The 17,951-nt window shown below is 36.1% G+C and overlaps 1 protein-coding gene across 2 annotated transcripts in view; it reads left to right on the top strand.

Moving 5' to 3' along the window:
- Window positions 1-17,951, top strand: part of GALNT1 (polypeptide N-acetylgalactosaminyltransferase 1) — a 182,833-nt gene that overhangs the window by 154,845 nt on the left and 10,037 nt on the right. For both annotated transcript variants that reach the window (XM_072605284.1, XM_072605283.1), the window contains exons 8-11: window positions 1,574-1,754; window positions 9,701-9,840; window positions 12,510-12,608; window positions 15,222-15,356. In XM_072605284.1, the coding sequence (XP_072461385.1) occupies window positions 1,574-1,754; window positions 9,701-9,840; window positions 12,510-12,608; window positions 15,222-15,356 (555 nt within the window). The remainder of the gene's footprint in view (window positions 1-1,573; window positions 1,755-9,700; window positions 9,841-12,509; window positions 12,609-15,221; window positions 15,357-17,951) is intronic.

The following is a 17,951-nucleotide window of genomic DNA, read 5'->3' as shown; positions in this document are numbered from 1 at the left end:
TTGTTGAATATATAACATTCTATATGTCCTTGAAAACTTGACCTTCTTTTTCCTATTTAATTACGATCAAAAAGTAGGAAGCTTCATCAGATCTATGGAGAATGGAAGATTTCTTTACTAAAGGAAAGATAGAAAGCATTATGAAATGCAAAATGGATAACTTTGATTACATTAAACTGAGAAGTTTTTGCACAACCAAACCCAATGCAACCAAAATCCGGAGGGATGTAGTAAATTGGGAAAGAATTTTTACAGCTAAGCTCGGGGATAAAGGCCTCATTTCTAGAATATATAGAGAACTGACCCAAATGTATAATCATACAAGTCATTCCCCAATTGATAAATGGTCAAAGGATATGAACAGGCAATTTTCAGAAGAAGAAATTAAAGCTATCTATAATCATATGAAAAAATGCTCTAAATCACTATTGGTTAGAGAGATGCAAATCAAAACAACTCTGAGGTACCACATCACACCTATAAGATTGGCAAACATGACAGAACAAGAAAATGATAAATGCTGGAGAGGATGTGGGAGAGTTGGAACACTAATTCATTGTTGGTGGAGCTGCGAGCGCATCCAACCATTCTGGAGAGCAATTTGGAACTATACCCAAAGGGCTACAAAAATGTGCATACCCTTTGACCCAGCAATATCGCTACTAGGACTATATCCCCAAGAGATCATAAAAATGGGAAAGGGTCCCACATGTACAAAAATATTTATAGCAGCACTCTATGTAGTTGCCAAAAACTGGAAGACAAGGGGATGTCCATCAATTGTGGAATGGCTGAATAAATTATGGTATATGAATGTAATGGAGTACTATTGTGCCATAAGAAATGATGAACAAGAAGACTTCAGAGAGGCTTGGAAGGACTTATATGACCTGATGCTGAGTGAAAGGAGCAGAACCAGGAGAACTTTATGCACAGCAACGACCACAGTGTGTGAGAGTTTTTTCTGGTAGACTTAGATTTTTGTAATAACACAAGAACTTCTTACAAAAAAAAAAAAAAAAATCCCAATGGTGGTTCTCAAGGCAAAATGCCTTCCACACTCAGAGAAATATGGAAGTCACTCACATAATGTAACAGATCATGTTTGTGTATGTGTATGTGTTTGTGTATCATGTTCTGATTTGTTATACAATTTCTTTCATTTATCTTAGTCTGACTACATAGCATGACTATAGTGAAAATATACTCAATAGGAAAGTATATGTAGAATCTATAAAGAATTGTTTGCAGTCATGGGGAGGGGGGGGGGAGTGGGGGGTAGGTGGGGGGAATAAAATCACAATTGTATGGCAGTGATTGTTAAACATTAAAAAATAAAAAAAAAATTAAAATTAAAAAAAAGTAGGAAGCTTCTGAGGCAGTATGAAAGATGATAATAGAAGAAACACAATTTTATTCCATATCTTAATATTATGAAAGTGTACAAGGAAGCCAAAAAGATTCTGTAATTTCTAGTGTAAGGAAAAATGTCAGATTATCAGGTAACTTTTTGCTTTTATTCCCCCCTTTTATCCCAGAGATATCTTCTTATGTGGTTTTCATTTATTTTCAGATTTGGCAGTGTGGGGGCACTTTAGAAATTGTGACCTGCTCACATGTTGGCCATGTGTTTCGGAAAGCTACACCTTACACATTTCCTGGAGGCACAGGACAGATCATCAACAAAAATAACCGACGACTTGCAGAAGTTTGGATGGATGAATTCAAGAATTTTTTCTATATCATTTCTCCAGGTTAGCTACATTTTGAATTTTGAATATCATAGTTTCATCACCTTAAGTGGAGTATGAGACTTACTGAGGGTAGAAACTGCATCTTATACTTCTTTAAATTGTCCCAAAACACTATATAGAATAATAAGTACTTAGTACTGTTGATTGAATATATTTTTGAACTTATGAATAAAAGAAAATCTCTGGAATTTCCAAATCCAAATTAATGATATAGAAAACACAGAGAAGATTATTTTAGGGTATAACAGACTTTCCTCAGTCCTTGAGTATGCCATGCACCTCTTTTCCCTTAGAATTGTAATTATGCACTTGAATGTGGTGATTTTTTCCATATAAAATAATATAATGAAATATTAAACATACAACATTCAAATAATTCACTCCTAATACCTTTAAATGGAAAACACTGTTACCTGACTGACTTTGACACTTTTCCCTTCCCCCTTTCAAGTGAGAGGAAATCATACCCTGAAGGTGAAGCCTTCATTATAGTAACCCTACTCCTAGAATAAAGCTGTCTGTTTTGCAGAGCTAGAGTTAGTACCAGATTGTTGTTTGTATTCCAAAAAGGAAAAAAATAGACATAAATTTAAGTATTTGTGTTTTATCGCATAGGTTTAACAACGTTGATAATTTTCATTCCTTCTCTTTCATTCATTTTTATGCTTTTAAAATCTAAATATTTATATGAAAGAATTTTTAATTATCATAATTCTCTAAAAACTGCCTTAGTCAGCAAATACTTGATCTCTTTACCTTTCAAAGAAAGATGGCATTCAAGAGCAACCTGAGTTTGGAATCCAAACTTATCTACTATGAAATCTTATTAATTCTTCACCATCAAGAACAGTAAAACCTGCCAAATTTAAACTCAGTGGTCCAGATATGCTGCCTGGAGGAAGTAGAAATGGCACTAAAGAAAACAAAGATATGAAAAAAACATTCAGGCTAGTCAAAATTGATAGAAAGGAGGGCTGTACTGTAAGAGGCACAAGTTTAAGGGCTTGAAGTTGTCAGTCCTTGAGGTATATGAAAAAAGTAGATACCAAAGACATTGAAAAAGGCTTATCTTTAATATCTCTTTGTCTGCTCCCTGCCACCAAAAGATGACTGAGAGAATATCAATAGCCAGTGATCCATATCTCTACTTTTCCAGCTATTCACAATTTTTATGAGTGTATTCTGCATACAAACTGAGAACATCCTTGATGAACCTATTAAAAAAAAATCCAGGTTTCCATAAGCAATCCCATCTTTTGTAATCACATAATTGACTGAAAATGTGAAGAATACAAGATCCCAATCATTTATTTTTTGAGTTTTTTAAAAGCATTTGATTGTTTAGAGCAGAATCCCTGACCTAAAGGCCCTTTAAAGGCTCTCTTTAATAAGGTATCTCCACTGAATATGCCAGATTCAGACAGGATTCCTTGAACATTGTAATGACAAAGTACTTTGGTTCCCTATCCAATGAGGCATAAAACAGGACGATGTAGGCTTACTAAAGGTGTTCAACTCTGTCATGGAAGTGCAGTGCAGAGTACAAGTGAAAGAGGAATTCCTTAAAAATCACAATGTCCTCCTGATGATACAGTTTTCACATTACCTTGTGTTGATTATGTCAAGCCCGGGAAAATATCTCTTAAATGAGATTCATAATCACTTGAAAGAGTTTAGCCTAACAATTTACTGAGAAATGATTAAGTAGATGAAAAATGTTTATTGTGAGCTTTTCTAGACACACACAGATTTTAGACAGATGTTGCAAATGGACAGTATCCAGAATTAAACAGAAAGAGAAAATATAGGTATATTGCCTTTGTAAAATTATAGAATTCTTTTCATTATCCCAAGCTTCTCACAGAACCCAGGCACCAGTGAATAATACACCAGCATTATTCCAGTGATGATGTGTGGCTAAGATTCTTATATAAATGCATTCTCCTAAGAATGAAGTAAAGGATGACCCACAGGATAATAGTGTATGGTGCCCGAGTAGTCTGCAATGCATCACAAATGAGGAGTTATGCAGAAGTGATAGAAAAGATATCATCAGATAAACATGTGACTGGAGGGTGGGGGGATAAAGGATGGGTTAGAGCAAGACTGACTCCATCCATTCTGTTGGTACCCACATAATGTGCAGAGAACCCAGTGAATGTTTCCAGTGTCATTGGTGACAGATTCACAGGATCACCTGGAAGAGACCTCACAAAGGCATTCCATTAGCAAAACAACCAACCTAGAAGACAGATTGAGAAGAAAAACATTAAGGATCATTAGAGTACTTGAAAGCCAGGACCAAAACCAAACAAACCTAATCATTATATTTCAAGAAATGTTCGCAAAAGACATTGACATCTCTTAGAATCAGAGGGCAAAGTAGAAATAGAAAGATTCTATGGGTCAACACCTGGAAGATACCTCCAAGTTAAAACTCCCAAAACATTGTAGCCAACATCTGGAACTTTGAGAGTTAAAAGAAAAAAATACTGCAAGTGGCCAGAAAGAATTCAAGTACTGAGAAGCCACAAACTGAGCATCCACTACAGTAAAGGAGTAGAGAGCTTAGAGTATCATAGTCTAAAAAACAAGTATATAGGCTTACATCTAAGCGTAATTTATACCGCAAAACTATAATCCTACTGAGGGAAACATGCACTGTTAGTGAAATTGGGGACTTGAAGCATTCCTGATGAAAAGACCAAGCAGGATATGCAAAAATATTTGTAGCTCTTCATGAGCTCTCAAAGAATGGTAATCTTAACAGGTGCCCATCATTTGGAGAATGACTGAGCTAGTTATGGTATATAACTGTAATAGAACACTATTATACTTTGAGAAATGATGAGGGGGTGGTTTAAGTGGGAAGATTTATATGAAATGAGACCAAGTGAAGTGAACATAACTAGGAGAACATTTTATACAATGACACCAGTATGGTAAAAGCAAACAACTTTGAAAGAATTAAGAAGTCTGATGGGCATAACCAACTGTGACCGATGATAAAACATGCTCCCAATCTTCTGATAGGTAAAGGACTCAGTGCATAATGACATACATGTGTCTAACGTCCAAATTTGTTTTACCTGACTGCATATTTGGAACAGGTTTTTTGTTGAGTTTTGTTTTTGTTTTTTTCCTTCTCAGTTGGCAGATCAAGGGGCATCGGGGTAGAAGGGAAAGCAGATTTTTGCTGATTGAAAAAAATTTTAAGTACAATTTTAATTCCACTCTTTCATGACCGACCTTCAGATAATCAGTCATGGCTGGACCGAGAGTAGTCATTAACCGTTAAAGATTCAATGCCAACTTGGAAAGAGGTCTCCATTGAAATGCCAATATATTTGTACTTGACCCTTACTAATTAACATTTGAAAATTTGAAAATGACAGGAAGTTGGGAAGAATAACTAACATACTGAATGACAGAATCAAGATCCAAAATGACTGGTAGACTAGATTGTTGGGCTGAATCTATAATAAAACAAAATTCATAAATGTAAATAAAGAGTCAGGGAAGGAAACAAGAAGTGCCTGCCATGTTTCAGGCAGTATGCTAAATGTTTTTAAAGATACCTCATTTGATCCCCACCATAGCCTTATGAGGTAGGTGGTATTATTATCTGCGCTTTCTAGGTGTGGAAACTGAGACAAACAGAAGTTAAATGACTTGCCCAGGATCACACAGTTTGTAAATATCTGAGGTTGCATTGCAAATTAATAGCTTTCAGGAACTGATTCTTGGTTTTCTTTCCTGGTTGGAGCTTATCTCAAGTATTGTTTTCAGTTTGGATCACCCCAGTTTCCAAAAGATGTTTATTATGTCATGATTTAAATTCTGAGAGACAGAGTTCTGAGCATAATCAACTTATTAGTTAGGTTAGCAGTAGCCAGTAAATTGGATTGATGACCTCTCTCAAAAACCAAAGACCTCGTTGGCAAGATGAGGGAGCAAAATCTTGAGCAACCTAGAATATTGATAACAGAATCAGAATTGAAATTACATTATTTGGACCTCCCCTTCTGAAACCTTCTTAACCACAGCCAAGATGTGTGATTCAAGTCACAAGACAAAGGTTCTCTGTGATGGGATTAGTCTATGACCTACAATAGTTTAGACTGATGAGATTTGACCCTTTAGGTTAATCTAAGTTTCTGTGAAAAGTAGATGTGAGAGGAGTTACAAAGGTGGCAAGTTTCTCTGGGTGGTACAAAATTGAATTAATCAATTTTCAATTTTGCAGTTAGCATCCAAAAGAAAGTGACCAAGATAGTGAAGAGTTTTGGTTGAAGGAATTAGGAATATTTAAGGAGGAGAGAAAACTCAGAGGAGACATAACAGTTGTCTTTAAGTATTTGAAAAGTTGTTTAATGTGGAATAGGGATTAGATTTGTTCTCCTTGACCCTAGAGGGCAGAAGCATAAGCTTTGAGTGGTGGAAGCTGCCAGGAAGAAAATTCAGGCTTAATGTGAGGAAAAATTGTGTAAACATTCGAGCTCTCCAAGTGTGGTATTGTGCTGTCTTGGAATGGTACTGGAGTCTCTGTCATTGGAGGGCTTTAATCAGAAATTGAGCATTTAAGTATATAGTGTGAATTATTTTCTTGTATAGTTTATACTAGAGAGATACTATAGTCCCTTTCAACTCTAAAATTCTGCGATTCTGTGTTAATCTTTAAACCTTTTTTTAGTTCTAGGCTAAGTATTCTTGATTCTTTGAATCACACCTCACATAAAATAGTTTTGATACGCCGTACTGTTCTAAGTATCCATTTCCTTGCCTGGGTGTAAGCACATACTTCTGTTGTGTAAAGCACAGTGGATAGAGACCCAATTTCTGACTTGGCAAGAGCTGGGGTTAGGTCCTTCCTCTAACACATTTTGGCTGTATGATCCTGTGCAAGTTATTTAACTGTTTAGTGTCGCCGGGCAACTAAGATTCTTAAAGTTGAAGAAAAGGTGGACATTTGCATTGTTAAGCAAAGTTTCTCACCAAAAGTCCCCCACACTGATGAAGTTACAGATCTGTACTACCTTCTACCACTACCACCCCCCCAAAAAAATGTGCTGAGTTTTTATTTTGGTGTTTTTAAGCAGCTACATTGGATTTTTGATATATGCCAAGCTTTTATTCAATAAGGGGCCACCTTATTTTCACATGAACTTCTGCCAAGCCTGGTTTGTCCTGTCCTGTGTTTATGTAATAGATTTATTTTATTATCAGCACAGGACATTACATTTATCTTCCTTTGGTTTCAACTTGTTAGCTTAAAGCTGTCCTTTTCATATATATTTGAATTAGGATCCTGACATTCAAGTTATTTGCTATCTGTTTTAAAAGCATCTTTGCTATTTATTCTTTGTACTCAACTCTTCAACAAAAATGTTTTAATAGGAAAAGGATAGGGTTTTCTGTTAATCCTCCAAGGACATCCTTACATATTAGCGTCTGTCAATTAATTTAAAACACTTATTAAGGACTTATATAAGATTTATGATGGTCACTAGGAATACAGAGATAAAAAAAAAAATTAAGTAGTCATTGCCCTTAAGGAGCTTGTAGTCTACTGGAGATACATCAAGAAACAGATAATACAAGATAATGAATGTTTGAATTGGATTGCGTCAATCTCTTAGTCATTCCCCTATATATATGATTATTTAACTGCCTATAAATCTACCATCTTGTATGAGAACATGTCTTCAAGGAACCATTGCGGATACAGGAATTGGAATCTAATAAGAAAAGGAGGTGTGGAATGAACCCAAATAAATATTGTGTAAGATAGCATGTGATGGGGTAAAGGAGAGAGACATATAAAATATTCTAGGAAAATCTGAGGAAGGAAGAGATGGAATCAATCAATAAGTATTTATTAACTACTTAATGGTCTATTAGGCATTGAGCTAGGCTACTGTATTTTGAGGATACAAATACAGTGAATAAAACAATTCCTACTCTCACATAGCTTACATTCTAATGGGGGAGGAAACAAAATAAGTGTAAAGAGAATAAATGCAAAGAAGTTAAATACAAAATAGTTTGAGAAAGAGGACACTAGTGGTTAAGTTTGGAAAAAGCTTTATTTAGAAAGCTGTGTTTGAGCTGCTTCTTGAAAGAAGAAAGAGGGATTCTGTGTGGCAGAAATGAGGAAGGAGTGCGTTTTTGGCATGGGGAACAGCCAGGCAAAAGCAGAGAGAAAGGAGATAAAGCGTCATATGTCGGGGGACAGATAAAAGGCCAATTTGGCTACATTACAGCATTCAGGAGAAAGAATAAAGAATAATATGGCATGAGGCGCTGGAAAGATAGCTTTGTGCCAGATTGTGAAGGACTTTAAAAGCTAAACAGAGCACAGAACCTAAAAGGGGCAATTTCGATTACATAAAATTACAAAGTTTTTGCACAAACAAAACTAATGCGGCTAAAAATCAGAAGAGAAATATAGGTTATTAGGGGGGGAAATTAAATCTTTTTTAAAAAAGGTCTTATTTCCAAGCTATGAAGCTACTGATTCAAATTTATAAGAATAAAAGCCATTTCTCAATTGATAAATGATCAAAGGATATGAACAGGCAGTTTTCAGGGGAAGAAATCCAAACTTTCAACAGCCATATGAAGGTAGGCTCCGTATCACAGATAATTAGAAAAAATCAGATCCAAGTAACTTTCAGGTTACTCTTCATCAGATTAACAAAGTTGACAAAAAAGAAAATAACAAATTTTGGAGGGGCTACAGGAAAATAGTCACAATAATGAACTTTGGATGGAACAATGAATTGTTTTAACCAAGCAGTAGTACTAAGTTTAGACTCCAGAAACATAATTTTTTAAAAAAGGAAAAGAATCCATAGGAACAAAAATACTGTAGCAGGTCTTTTTGTGGTAGCAAGGGGGCATCTATCAATTGGGAAATGTCTGAACCAATTATGACATATGAATATAACGGAATATTATGTAAGCAGAACCAAGAGAACAATTTATACAGTAACAGCTACATTGTAAAGACAACTCTAAAAGATTTAAGAACCTTGATCCATACAGTAACCAAGCTTGACTCCAGACAAGTGCCAGTGAAACATGCTGCCTACCCACTTTCCAATAGAAAGATGATGGACCCAGGGTACAAAATGAAACATTTTTTTAACATGGTCAATGCAGTAAATTTTTTTTTTTGCTTAAATTTAATTTTAGAAAAACTAAACAGGTGTTTTATAGCTTATAGGCAATAAGAAGTTACTGAAGAGACGGAATGAAGAATGAGATTACCAAGGGAGTTAGAGAGTTGAGAATAGATTTTATAGGCACTGATAATTTCATTATATTTACTTTGTATTTTGTATTTGATTGTGCTAAGAAGTAATTCTTGACTTTTGCCTTCATTATGTTTTGGAGGGTTCTAATATCAAATATCATTATCTGGTTTAAATACAGTTGGTCACTGAACATTTGTTCGGCTTTCACATATGAATTTCAGAGGAACTCAGAATGGACAGTTAATATGTACTGTTTAAGGTTTACAAAGTAGTTTACAAATATTATCTCATCTTACTCTCACAGTAGTCCTGGGGGTTGGATGCTATTTTTTATTCAATTTTACTGATGAGAAAACTGAGGCAAATGGAGGTTAAAGTCTTGCCCAAGGTCACACAGCTAGTGTGTGTCTCAGGCAGGACTGTAACTGGGTTTTTCCTGACTAAAAGTTAAGCACTATCTGCTGTACCACCTAGCTGCCTCAATTCAATAATGTTTTGTATCTTTGGAAATAGGGTTCATTTTAAATCAGTAGGGCAATGGTATGCCTCTTTAGAGATACCTTCTCTCTTTCCTCCTTCCTCCTTCCTCCCATCTCTAGTGTGATTCACCTGAATGTTAGTTATGTTAGTTGCACTAACATAAATTATTTTGTCTTTTACTGAAAATTCACTTATTTCTTTCAACAGGAGTAACAAAGGTAGATTATGGAGACATATCAACAAGAGTTGGACTAAGGCACAAACTACAGTGCAAACCTTTTTCATGGTACCTGGAAAATGTTTATCCTGATTCCCAAATTCCACGCCATTATTTTTCTTTGGGAGAGGTAACAAATTTTTATGTTCTATATTTGCTAGTATCCCATCTTTAATATGATAGTGATTGAATCCTTCAGCACCAAAGGACTATCTTTCTATTAGAATTATATATGGAAATATCCATCTTATCAGAAAATTGTGTGTCTTATGAAGATACCACAATGTATCAGTGTCACTGGATAGTTATTTTTATCTTATCATAGTATTATACATAGATTTCAAGCCCAGGATCTGAAATTAAAATAATTTTTTACTTATTTACATGTTAAGACAATTAAAAATTACTCTGCCTCTGTATTTTTTAACTGAAAAAAATTTAAGGTAAACTTTCTCTTAGATTTGTCTTAAACAATTAGTCATTCCTCTCATGCCATGCAATTAGATTTCTATATGTGTAGTTTCAAAATACAGCTTTGTATATACTATGTGCACTTTCGTTTCCTTTTTTTCCTTCCTCTTTATGTTTCTGAGTTAGGTTTACTGATTTGTTAGTGGAAAATAGCTATAGTTCTGGTTATCTTTACACATCCAAAAGCAAACAAATATGTGAATAAAGAAATATAAAACTTGCAAGGTGATTCAAAATAGAATATATATAACTGCATAAGCACAACATTGATATTTTCCATTTGGACATTATTTTCTTGCTCTTGGTAAAAAAAAAAAATATATATTACACAGAAAATGGTAGAGTGTATGACCAAGGTTAGAAAATGAATTGTAGAGCTAGAAGAGATCTTGGAGATCATCTAATCCAAGTAATTCCATTTTAGTTAGGAAATTTTCTCTAAAGTTGGAAAAATTCATCTCTTATCAGTTATTATACTAGAAATTTTTGTGTTATCTTAGAGTTTTTAGGGTATTTTATTTTGGTCTAGTGTCATCCATAGTCCTTAAGCTAGTTGGTTTGAGAATGAGACTTCACCTAGAAAATTGAGGCCATTGACTAAGAGCTCCCTCTGTTCAGATACCTTCCCCACCATCTCCTCTGTAACTGTCTCTGATGAAGGCAAGCCTTCTCCCTGCCAAAGCCATCCCTTTACACATGCCTTTGATCTCCTTCCCTCCCATCTTTTCTCCAGCACATTGACTCCTCTTTCATCCTCCCTCTTTCTCTAATCTTTTTCTCTTCCCATGTAATAGCTCCTTCCTTGCTGACTACAGACTTGCCCAGTTCTACCCTCCTCTTGAAAAAAACTCTCACTGATCCATGGCCATCTCCACTATTATCCATATCTCTCTTCTCTTTAGCTACATTCTTTGAGAGAATTGTTCACACTAGGTGCCTCCAGCTTGTTTTCTCTCACTCTTCTCTTCATTCAGATCTCATTGTTTACCTCAAATTGCCTTCTCCAGAATTACCAGTGGACTCCTAATTAGAAAATCATCCTTGACTTTTCTGGAGCATTTGATTCTGTTGATTATAGTTTTCATGACACCACTCTCACCTGGATTTCCTATAAATTTGACTGTTCTTTCTCATTTTTTCCTGGGTTTTCATCTAGGTCATGACTACTATCCATCAGTGTCCCTGAAGGCTCTGTCTTGGGACCCCTTCGCTTTTCCTCATTTGGTGTTCTCACTGGGTCCCACGTATATCCAGTGCTGGTCTTTAAGCTCCAGGAGAATTCCACATCATGAATTATCTGTTGAATATCTCAAATTGGATAGCATACAGGCATTTCAAATAACATATCCAAAACAATTCATTATAGTTCCCCTAAAATCCTTTCTTCTTCCCTACCTTCCAGTAACAGTAGGGGCACTACCATCCTTCCAATTACTAAAGCTTACAACTTTGGTATCACTCTAGACTCTTGAGTCTCACCCCGCATATCCAAACCTATCACCCAGTCTTGTCATTTCTACATTTACAACATCTCCCACATTCATCCCCTTCTCTGCTTTCACATTGCCACTACTCTAAATCAAGCCCTTGTTACCTTTCACCAAGACTATTGCAACAATCTTCTCATTACTCTTTCTGCCTCATGCTTCCCAACTCCAATCCCTTCTCTACTCAGCTACCAAAAGTGTAGGTCTGACCATATCACCCCACAAGTACATCAACTTCCACTGGCTCTCTGTTGCATCCAGGACCAAAGGCATTGAAAGCCCTTTACTTCCTGGTCTTTTCCTATCTTTCTGTTCTTCTTACACTTTACCTTCCTCTAGTCACTTCATCTTCCTCTAGATGCAGCCACACTGCCTACTTGTTGTACCTCACACATGACAGTCTATCTCTCATCCTGGTACCTTAACACTAGCTGTTCCCCAAACCTGAAACCTGATTGTGGGCCTTGTGGGGCAAGGAATATATAAGGATCACTATGATTTAAGGGTAAAGTTTATGAGACACATGCCCTGCCCCTCCCCCAATTTCCTTGTTACTTTGACCTTTTACAGTCCTTGGGGGAGAGGGGAGTTACTTCTACTTCAAGGTCATAAAGTATTTTTTTTTTATTAAAGTAATAATTTATCTGAACCCTTGCCTCCAAGTGGTACATTGCACCAGATATGGCACAAAGAGAAAGAATGGGAGGAAAGGAAGTAAACCAAAGAATTTTAAATAAGTGGCAGTGATTTGCCATGTGCTAAGGGATATTCTGTTACCAGTTTGGGGTTGGTTTTATTTTTCTTAAGTTCCATAACTTCCCATCATCTGTTTTACCTACAGATCCGAAATGTGGAAACAAACCAGTGTCTAGATAACATGGCAAGGAAAGAAAATGAAAAAGTAGGAATTTTTAACTGTCATGGTATGGGAGGCAATCAGGTGAGTGTGACAAGGCATGGAGAGGAATTTTTAAAATTTGAATATAAGTTCTATCCTGTTTAGTTACGTAACCATTTTCAGAAAAGCTTCCCCTGCTTTTATTAAGGGGAATAAATGAAGAACTGTTGGTAGACTGAATGTGAATCTGAAGGTATTGAATTCAAGCTATCTGTCAAAAGACTCTGTGTTAATTATTTATATTGCTGATGCAAGATATTTTCTTTCTCTTTAGTTAAGCTAATATGTACCCTTCATAATAAGCCCTTTGTATTTATAAAAACCCTCTTTGTTTCCTCTAACTAACTATAGAATGGCAGAGTTTGAAAGGGACATTAAAGGTCATCTAGCTCAGTCTCCTGGGGATGCTAGAATATCTAAGGGTTTCTGTCTTTAATTATTTGAATTCTTCCAATGACAAGGAAGTCATTACTTCATAAAATGGCCCAGTTCCTTTTTTGTTGAGGCATTATAGCAGTGGATGGAGACCTGGCTTCAAAGTCAAAAAACCTGGGTTTAAGTGCAGGCTCTGACATATATGGCTGTGTGGCCCTAGCAAATCAATTAATCTCTCAATACTCTGGGAAACTTTCTAAGGTACAGAAAATTTGCCAACCTGCAATTTGCTGGAGTTAAGTTTCCTACACCAATGAAATTAATTTTGGCCTCCCGTCCATATTTAATTGTTATTTTTGTTGAACCAAAATTAGTTTCTCTATAGTTTCCAATCTTGGATATTAGCTTTGCCTTCCAGATAATTCTGTTTGTTCATCCACATGAGCAAATATTTGAAGACTGTTATCATGTTACCTGCTAAAATTTTCTCTTCTTTAGTCTAACTTTCAATTCTTCAACAAAGTATATTTATTTCAAATAGACCATTCAACATGTGGGTTTTCTTTTCCTTTGTATACTCTATTTTTCTTTGTCCTTACTTCTGTGCTTCCCAGAACTGAACACAGTATTTAATTTAGGAACTGATCAATGCAAAATATATTGGAATTGTTACCATCCTCGTTCTAAATCATACTCTAGTGCTGAAGGTAATCGTTTCATATTGTTGAATTATATTGAGTTCACAGTTAGCTAAAATCCTATCTTTTTCATTGAAACTACTTGTTAAGCTCACAGTATTTCCTGTATTGTACTAATGCTGTCATTTTGCTCAAACTCCCTTTTCATTTGTCACAGTTAAAATCATTTTGTTAATTTCCACCCAATATTGTAGCTTGTTCTGATCTTTAAAGTACTAATTCTTCTATTTAAATATTAGCTTTCCTTCCCTTCTACTAGAATGGTAAACATATCTTCATCCAAGTCACTGACGACAGTGATAAGGATAAGTAATAAGGACAGCTGTTTAGACTTCTCCTACACCTATTCTTTAGGGATTGTATGGAAGAGTTCCAAGTCTGAAGAAACTGGAGTAAGGAGGCAGAAGGTCCCATGGAAAAAGGAGAGGGAAAGACCCAACACTTATTTTACTGGTTCTGTATTTGAAGAACTAGTTTAAGTCCTACCTGTATGGTCTTGAACAAGTCAGTTAAGTCCTTTCTTGGCTTCATTTTTCTCATTTATAAGTTTAAAGGCTCAGGCTAGATGGACCCCTAAGGGTCTCTTCCAGCTCCAGATCTTTGATCCTGAGTTGTAAATCCCACCTCAGGTACTTACTAGATTGTGATTCTGGACAAGTTTTTCAGTCTATCAGTTTATTTCTCTCTAAAATGAGGGAGTTGAACTCAGTGACCTCATAGGTCCTTTCCAATTCTAAATCCATAATCCTATGATGTAGTAACTTGGATAACAAAATTAGGTATCAAAAAGATCTTGCAAATCAATTTGCATATTTTAGATAAAATTTAAAAGGATAAATGTAAAGACAGGATTGGGTTCAAAACTCAACTTCAAAAATAAAGGATGGGGAAGAGATGACTAGATAGTAATTTTTCTGGAAGAAAAAAAGATATTTTAATCAACTGCAAGATCAATATGCATTTGCAATGTATCCAGAAAAGGAAATATAATCTTAGGTAACATTAAAGCAGCATAGTATCCGGAAGTTGGGGAGTTGATTGCACTGTATCCTGCCCTGGTTCAATCCAGTCATATCCAAAACAGCGTGTTCAATTCTGGGAACAACATTTTAAGAAGGACATTGATAAATTAGAGTGTCCAGTGGAAGGTACTTATAGCATTGAGAAGCCTCAGGTTTTTCAGCTATATTGGGACTGGAGAAGATAAGACATGACAGCCATCTCCAAGTGTTTAAGGGGCTGGCATGTGGAAGAAGGACTAGAACTGGTTCTGCTTGGCCCCGGGGATTAGAGCTAAGAGCAATGAGTGGAAACTGCAAAAAAGGCAAGATTAGGCTGTCTGTCAGGAAAAACCTCCTATGTGGAATGGGGTTGCCTCAGTACTTTGCACATGGTAGGCACTTAATAAGTGCTTTTTTCATTTCTTTATTCAGAAGACAGTGGGTTTTTTTTCCTTCACTGAAAACCTTTAAAGAAAGACTAGGTGACTACTTGTTGAGGGGATTGAACTAGATGGTTTTTGAAGGTCCTTCTAACTCTGAAATTCTGTATGAGTCTAATGGCTTTGTTTTATTTTTTTAAGGTTTTCTCCTATACTGCCAACAAAGAAATCCGCACAGATGACTTATGTTTAGATGTCTCCAAACTTAACGGCCCAGTCACAATGCTGAAATGCCACCATCTTAAGGGCAACCAGCTTTGGGAATATGACCCAGTGGTAAGTCCTATAAGTATTCTCTTTTGTTGAGTTGAACAAAACCCAAGCTTTTGTTAAGAATATAAATGATTATTCATTTTGTATTACATAATTTACTTCTGGCAAAGTGAATTCCTTTTGTTGAGTTGGAATATGAATTTCCTTTACTCCGAGTGATGGCAAGTAGTAAAATAATTACTTGCCCCTAACTTTTTCTTATAGTTAAATCATCCTTACAACAGAACTGGTTTTTTTCATGCTTAAAGCCTATGCACTGTAAGAATGGGTACCTTCCCCACTTTAGATTTTATTTAAACTGCTACTGTTATTTTAACTGTTAACTAATACTAAGTATTCTTTTTTTTTAAATTTTTTTTTAAAAAGAAAAAAAATCCTCATCATTCTTGCTGCCATCTTCCCTATTTATAAATATGCCCCTTTTTGTGGAGCAGTACCAGATCTCTTCATTAAGTGTAATTCATCAGTGTAGACAGCTCAGTGGCACAGTGGATCAAATGCTGGGCCTGGAGTCAGAAAGACCTGAATTCAGATCAGACCTCAGACACTAGCTCTATGGCTTGGTCACTTAGCTGCTATATGCCTCAGTTTCCACCTCTGTAAAGTGATCATCTTCATAGTACCTACCTCCTTGAGGTGTTATAATGATACAATATAAATAGTATTTGTAACTCAGCATTGTAAACCTTAAGGTACTCTATAAATATCAGCCATCATCATCGTTATCATTGTCATTTTTACTGTTATTATAGAACCTTCTTTGTAATTTGCAGTCTTAAAGTCCCTGGGGCACTGAGTAGTTTAGTGACTTGCCCAGGGTTACATAGCCAGTATATGTCAAAAGTAGAATTTGAACCCATTTCTTCCTGCCTTGAAGTCTGTATGCCTCTCATATGGACTTAAAAACCATTTATTAGAATGTATATTTCACTTCTGGGTCATATGAGCAACAAGAATGCAGACTAGACATTTTTTCTCATCCCCATGACCTCTCAAACCTCCCCAAAGCAGAAATTAGGCACCAAAGATAAAGCAGCTTCAGCTGTTTCTGTGGTCTAGGATCAAGAATCCAAACCAGGGTTAAAAAGAAATAACAAAAACCCAGGAATTGATGATGCTCTTTGACCTTGAGCTCACTGAACACCCCTCCCCTACCTCCCAGGCTACCACATTAGCAAACCCAAGGATATAACACAGGCTTATATCAGAACCCACCCTTATACCATGCACCCTCCTTGTCCCCCTTCCTCCCACCTCCATTTCCAGTGCCATATAAGATCCCTGGCTCCAGGCTATAAAAGTTTTCTTACATGATGATCTGAGAAGGATTCATTGACTGTTGTGGATTGTGAGGTTTTAATGTCCTAGTACATGGTCAGTTTTTGTATGTGTGCCATGTACCCCTGAGAAAAAGGTATATTTCTTTCTATTCCCATTCAGTTTTCTCCAGAGATCTATCATACCTACCTTATCCAGAGTTTTATTCACCTCCTTAACTTCTTTCTTGTTTATTTTAAGGTTAGATTTATCAAGTTCAGAGAGGGGAAGGTTGAGGTCCCCCATTACTATAGTTTTGCTATCTATTGCTTCCTGTAACTTCCTTAACTTCTCTAAAAATTTGGATGCTATACCACTTGGAGCACATATGTTTAGTAATGATACTGCTTCATTGTCTATGGTGCCTGTTAGCAGGATATAGTTTCCTTCCTTATCTCTTTTGATTCGATCTATTTCTGCTTTTGCTTTGTCTGAGATTAGGATTGCTACCCCTGCTTTTTTTAATCAAGTGAAGCACAATATATTCTGCTCCAGCCTTTTATCTTTATCCTGTGTGTATCCCCCCGTTTCAGATGTGTTTCTTGTAAACAGCATATTGTTGGATTATGGTTTTTAATCCATTCTGCTATCCGTCTCCGTTTTATGGGAGAGTTCATCCCATTCACATTCACAGTTATGATTACTCTCTGTGTCTTTCCCTTCATCTTCTTTCTCACTGTTGGTGCTTATAGTTCTCCCTTCTCCTTTCCCCTCCACAGTAAAGTTTTAATTTTTTGTCCAATTTTCCCAGTTAGGTTTTGTGCTTCCTTTTCCATCTGTCCAATTGTTCCTTTTAAGGAGTTATTTTCTCCAGTTAATTTTTGTACTTCCTTTTCCATTTGTTCAATTTTCCTTTTCAAAGAGATGTTCTCATCAGTGAATTCTTTTTTTATACTTTTAAAATCATTAGCCAGTTTTTCTTCTAGTTCCTTCTTCAGCTGTTCCAGGAGAGCTGTTTGTGCATTTGAGCAGTTCATAGTCCCTTCTGAATTTTCAGATGGAAGTACAGTCTCGCTACTGACCGCTATGGTATTTGTGTTTTGGTACTTGTCCCCACAGAAAGATTCTGTGGGGTTTTTTTCACCCTTCTTTTGCTTTTTCTTGATCTTGATGTTGATTGTGTGTTGTGTCTTCTGGTTCTTTCAGTTAGAAGCTGCAGAACTTAGTGTTGAGCTGACTTGTGTGAAAAAGCTAAGAGCCGAGAGCTTTAATTTTTGACCACCACCTCCTGCAGTCTTCCCTTCCTTCTTTCAGATCCCCTTCCTTTTACTCCCCTTTACC

Source organism: Notamacropus eugenii, chromosome 4 (assembly GCF_028372415.1).
Source record: "Notamacropus eugenii isolate mMacEug1 chromosome 4, mMacEug1.pri_v2, whole genome shotgun sequence".
Taxonomy (NCBI): Eukaryota; Metazoa; Chordata; class Mammalia; order Diprotodontia; family Macropodidae; genus Notamacropus; species Notamacropus eugenii.
Note: the sequence above shows the minus strand (reverse complement) of the source record. Positions and strands in the feature narration are given on the sequence as shown.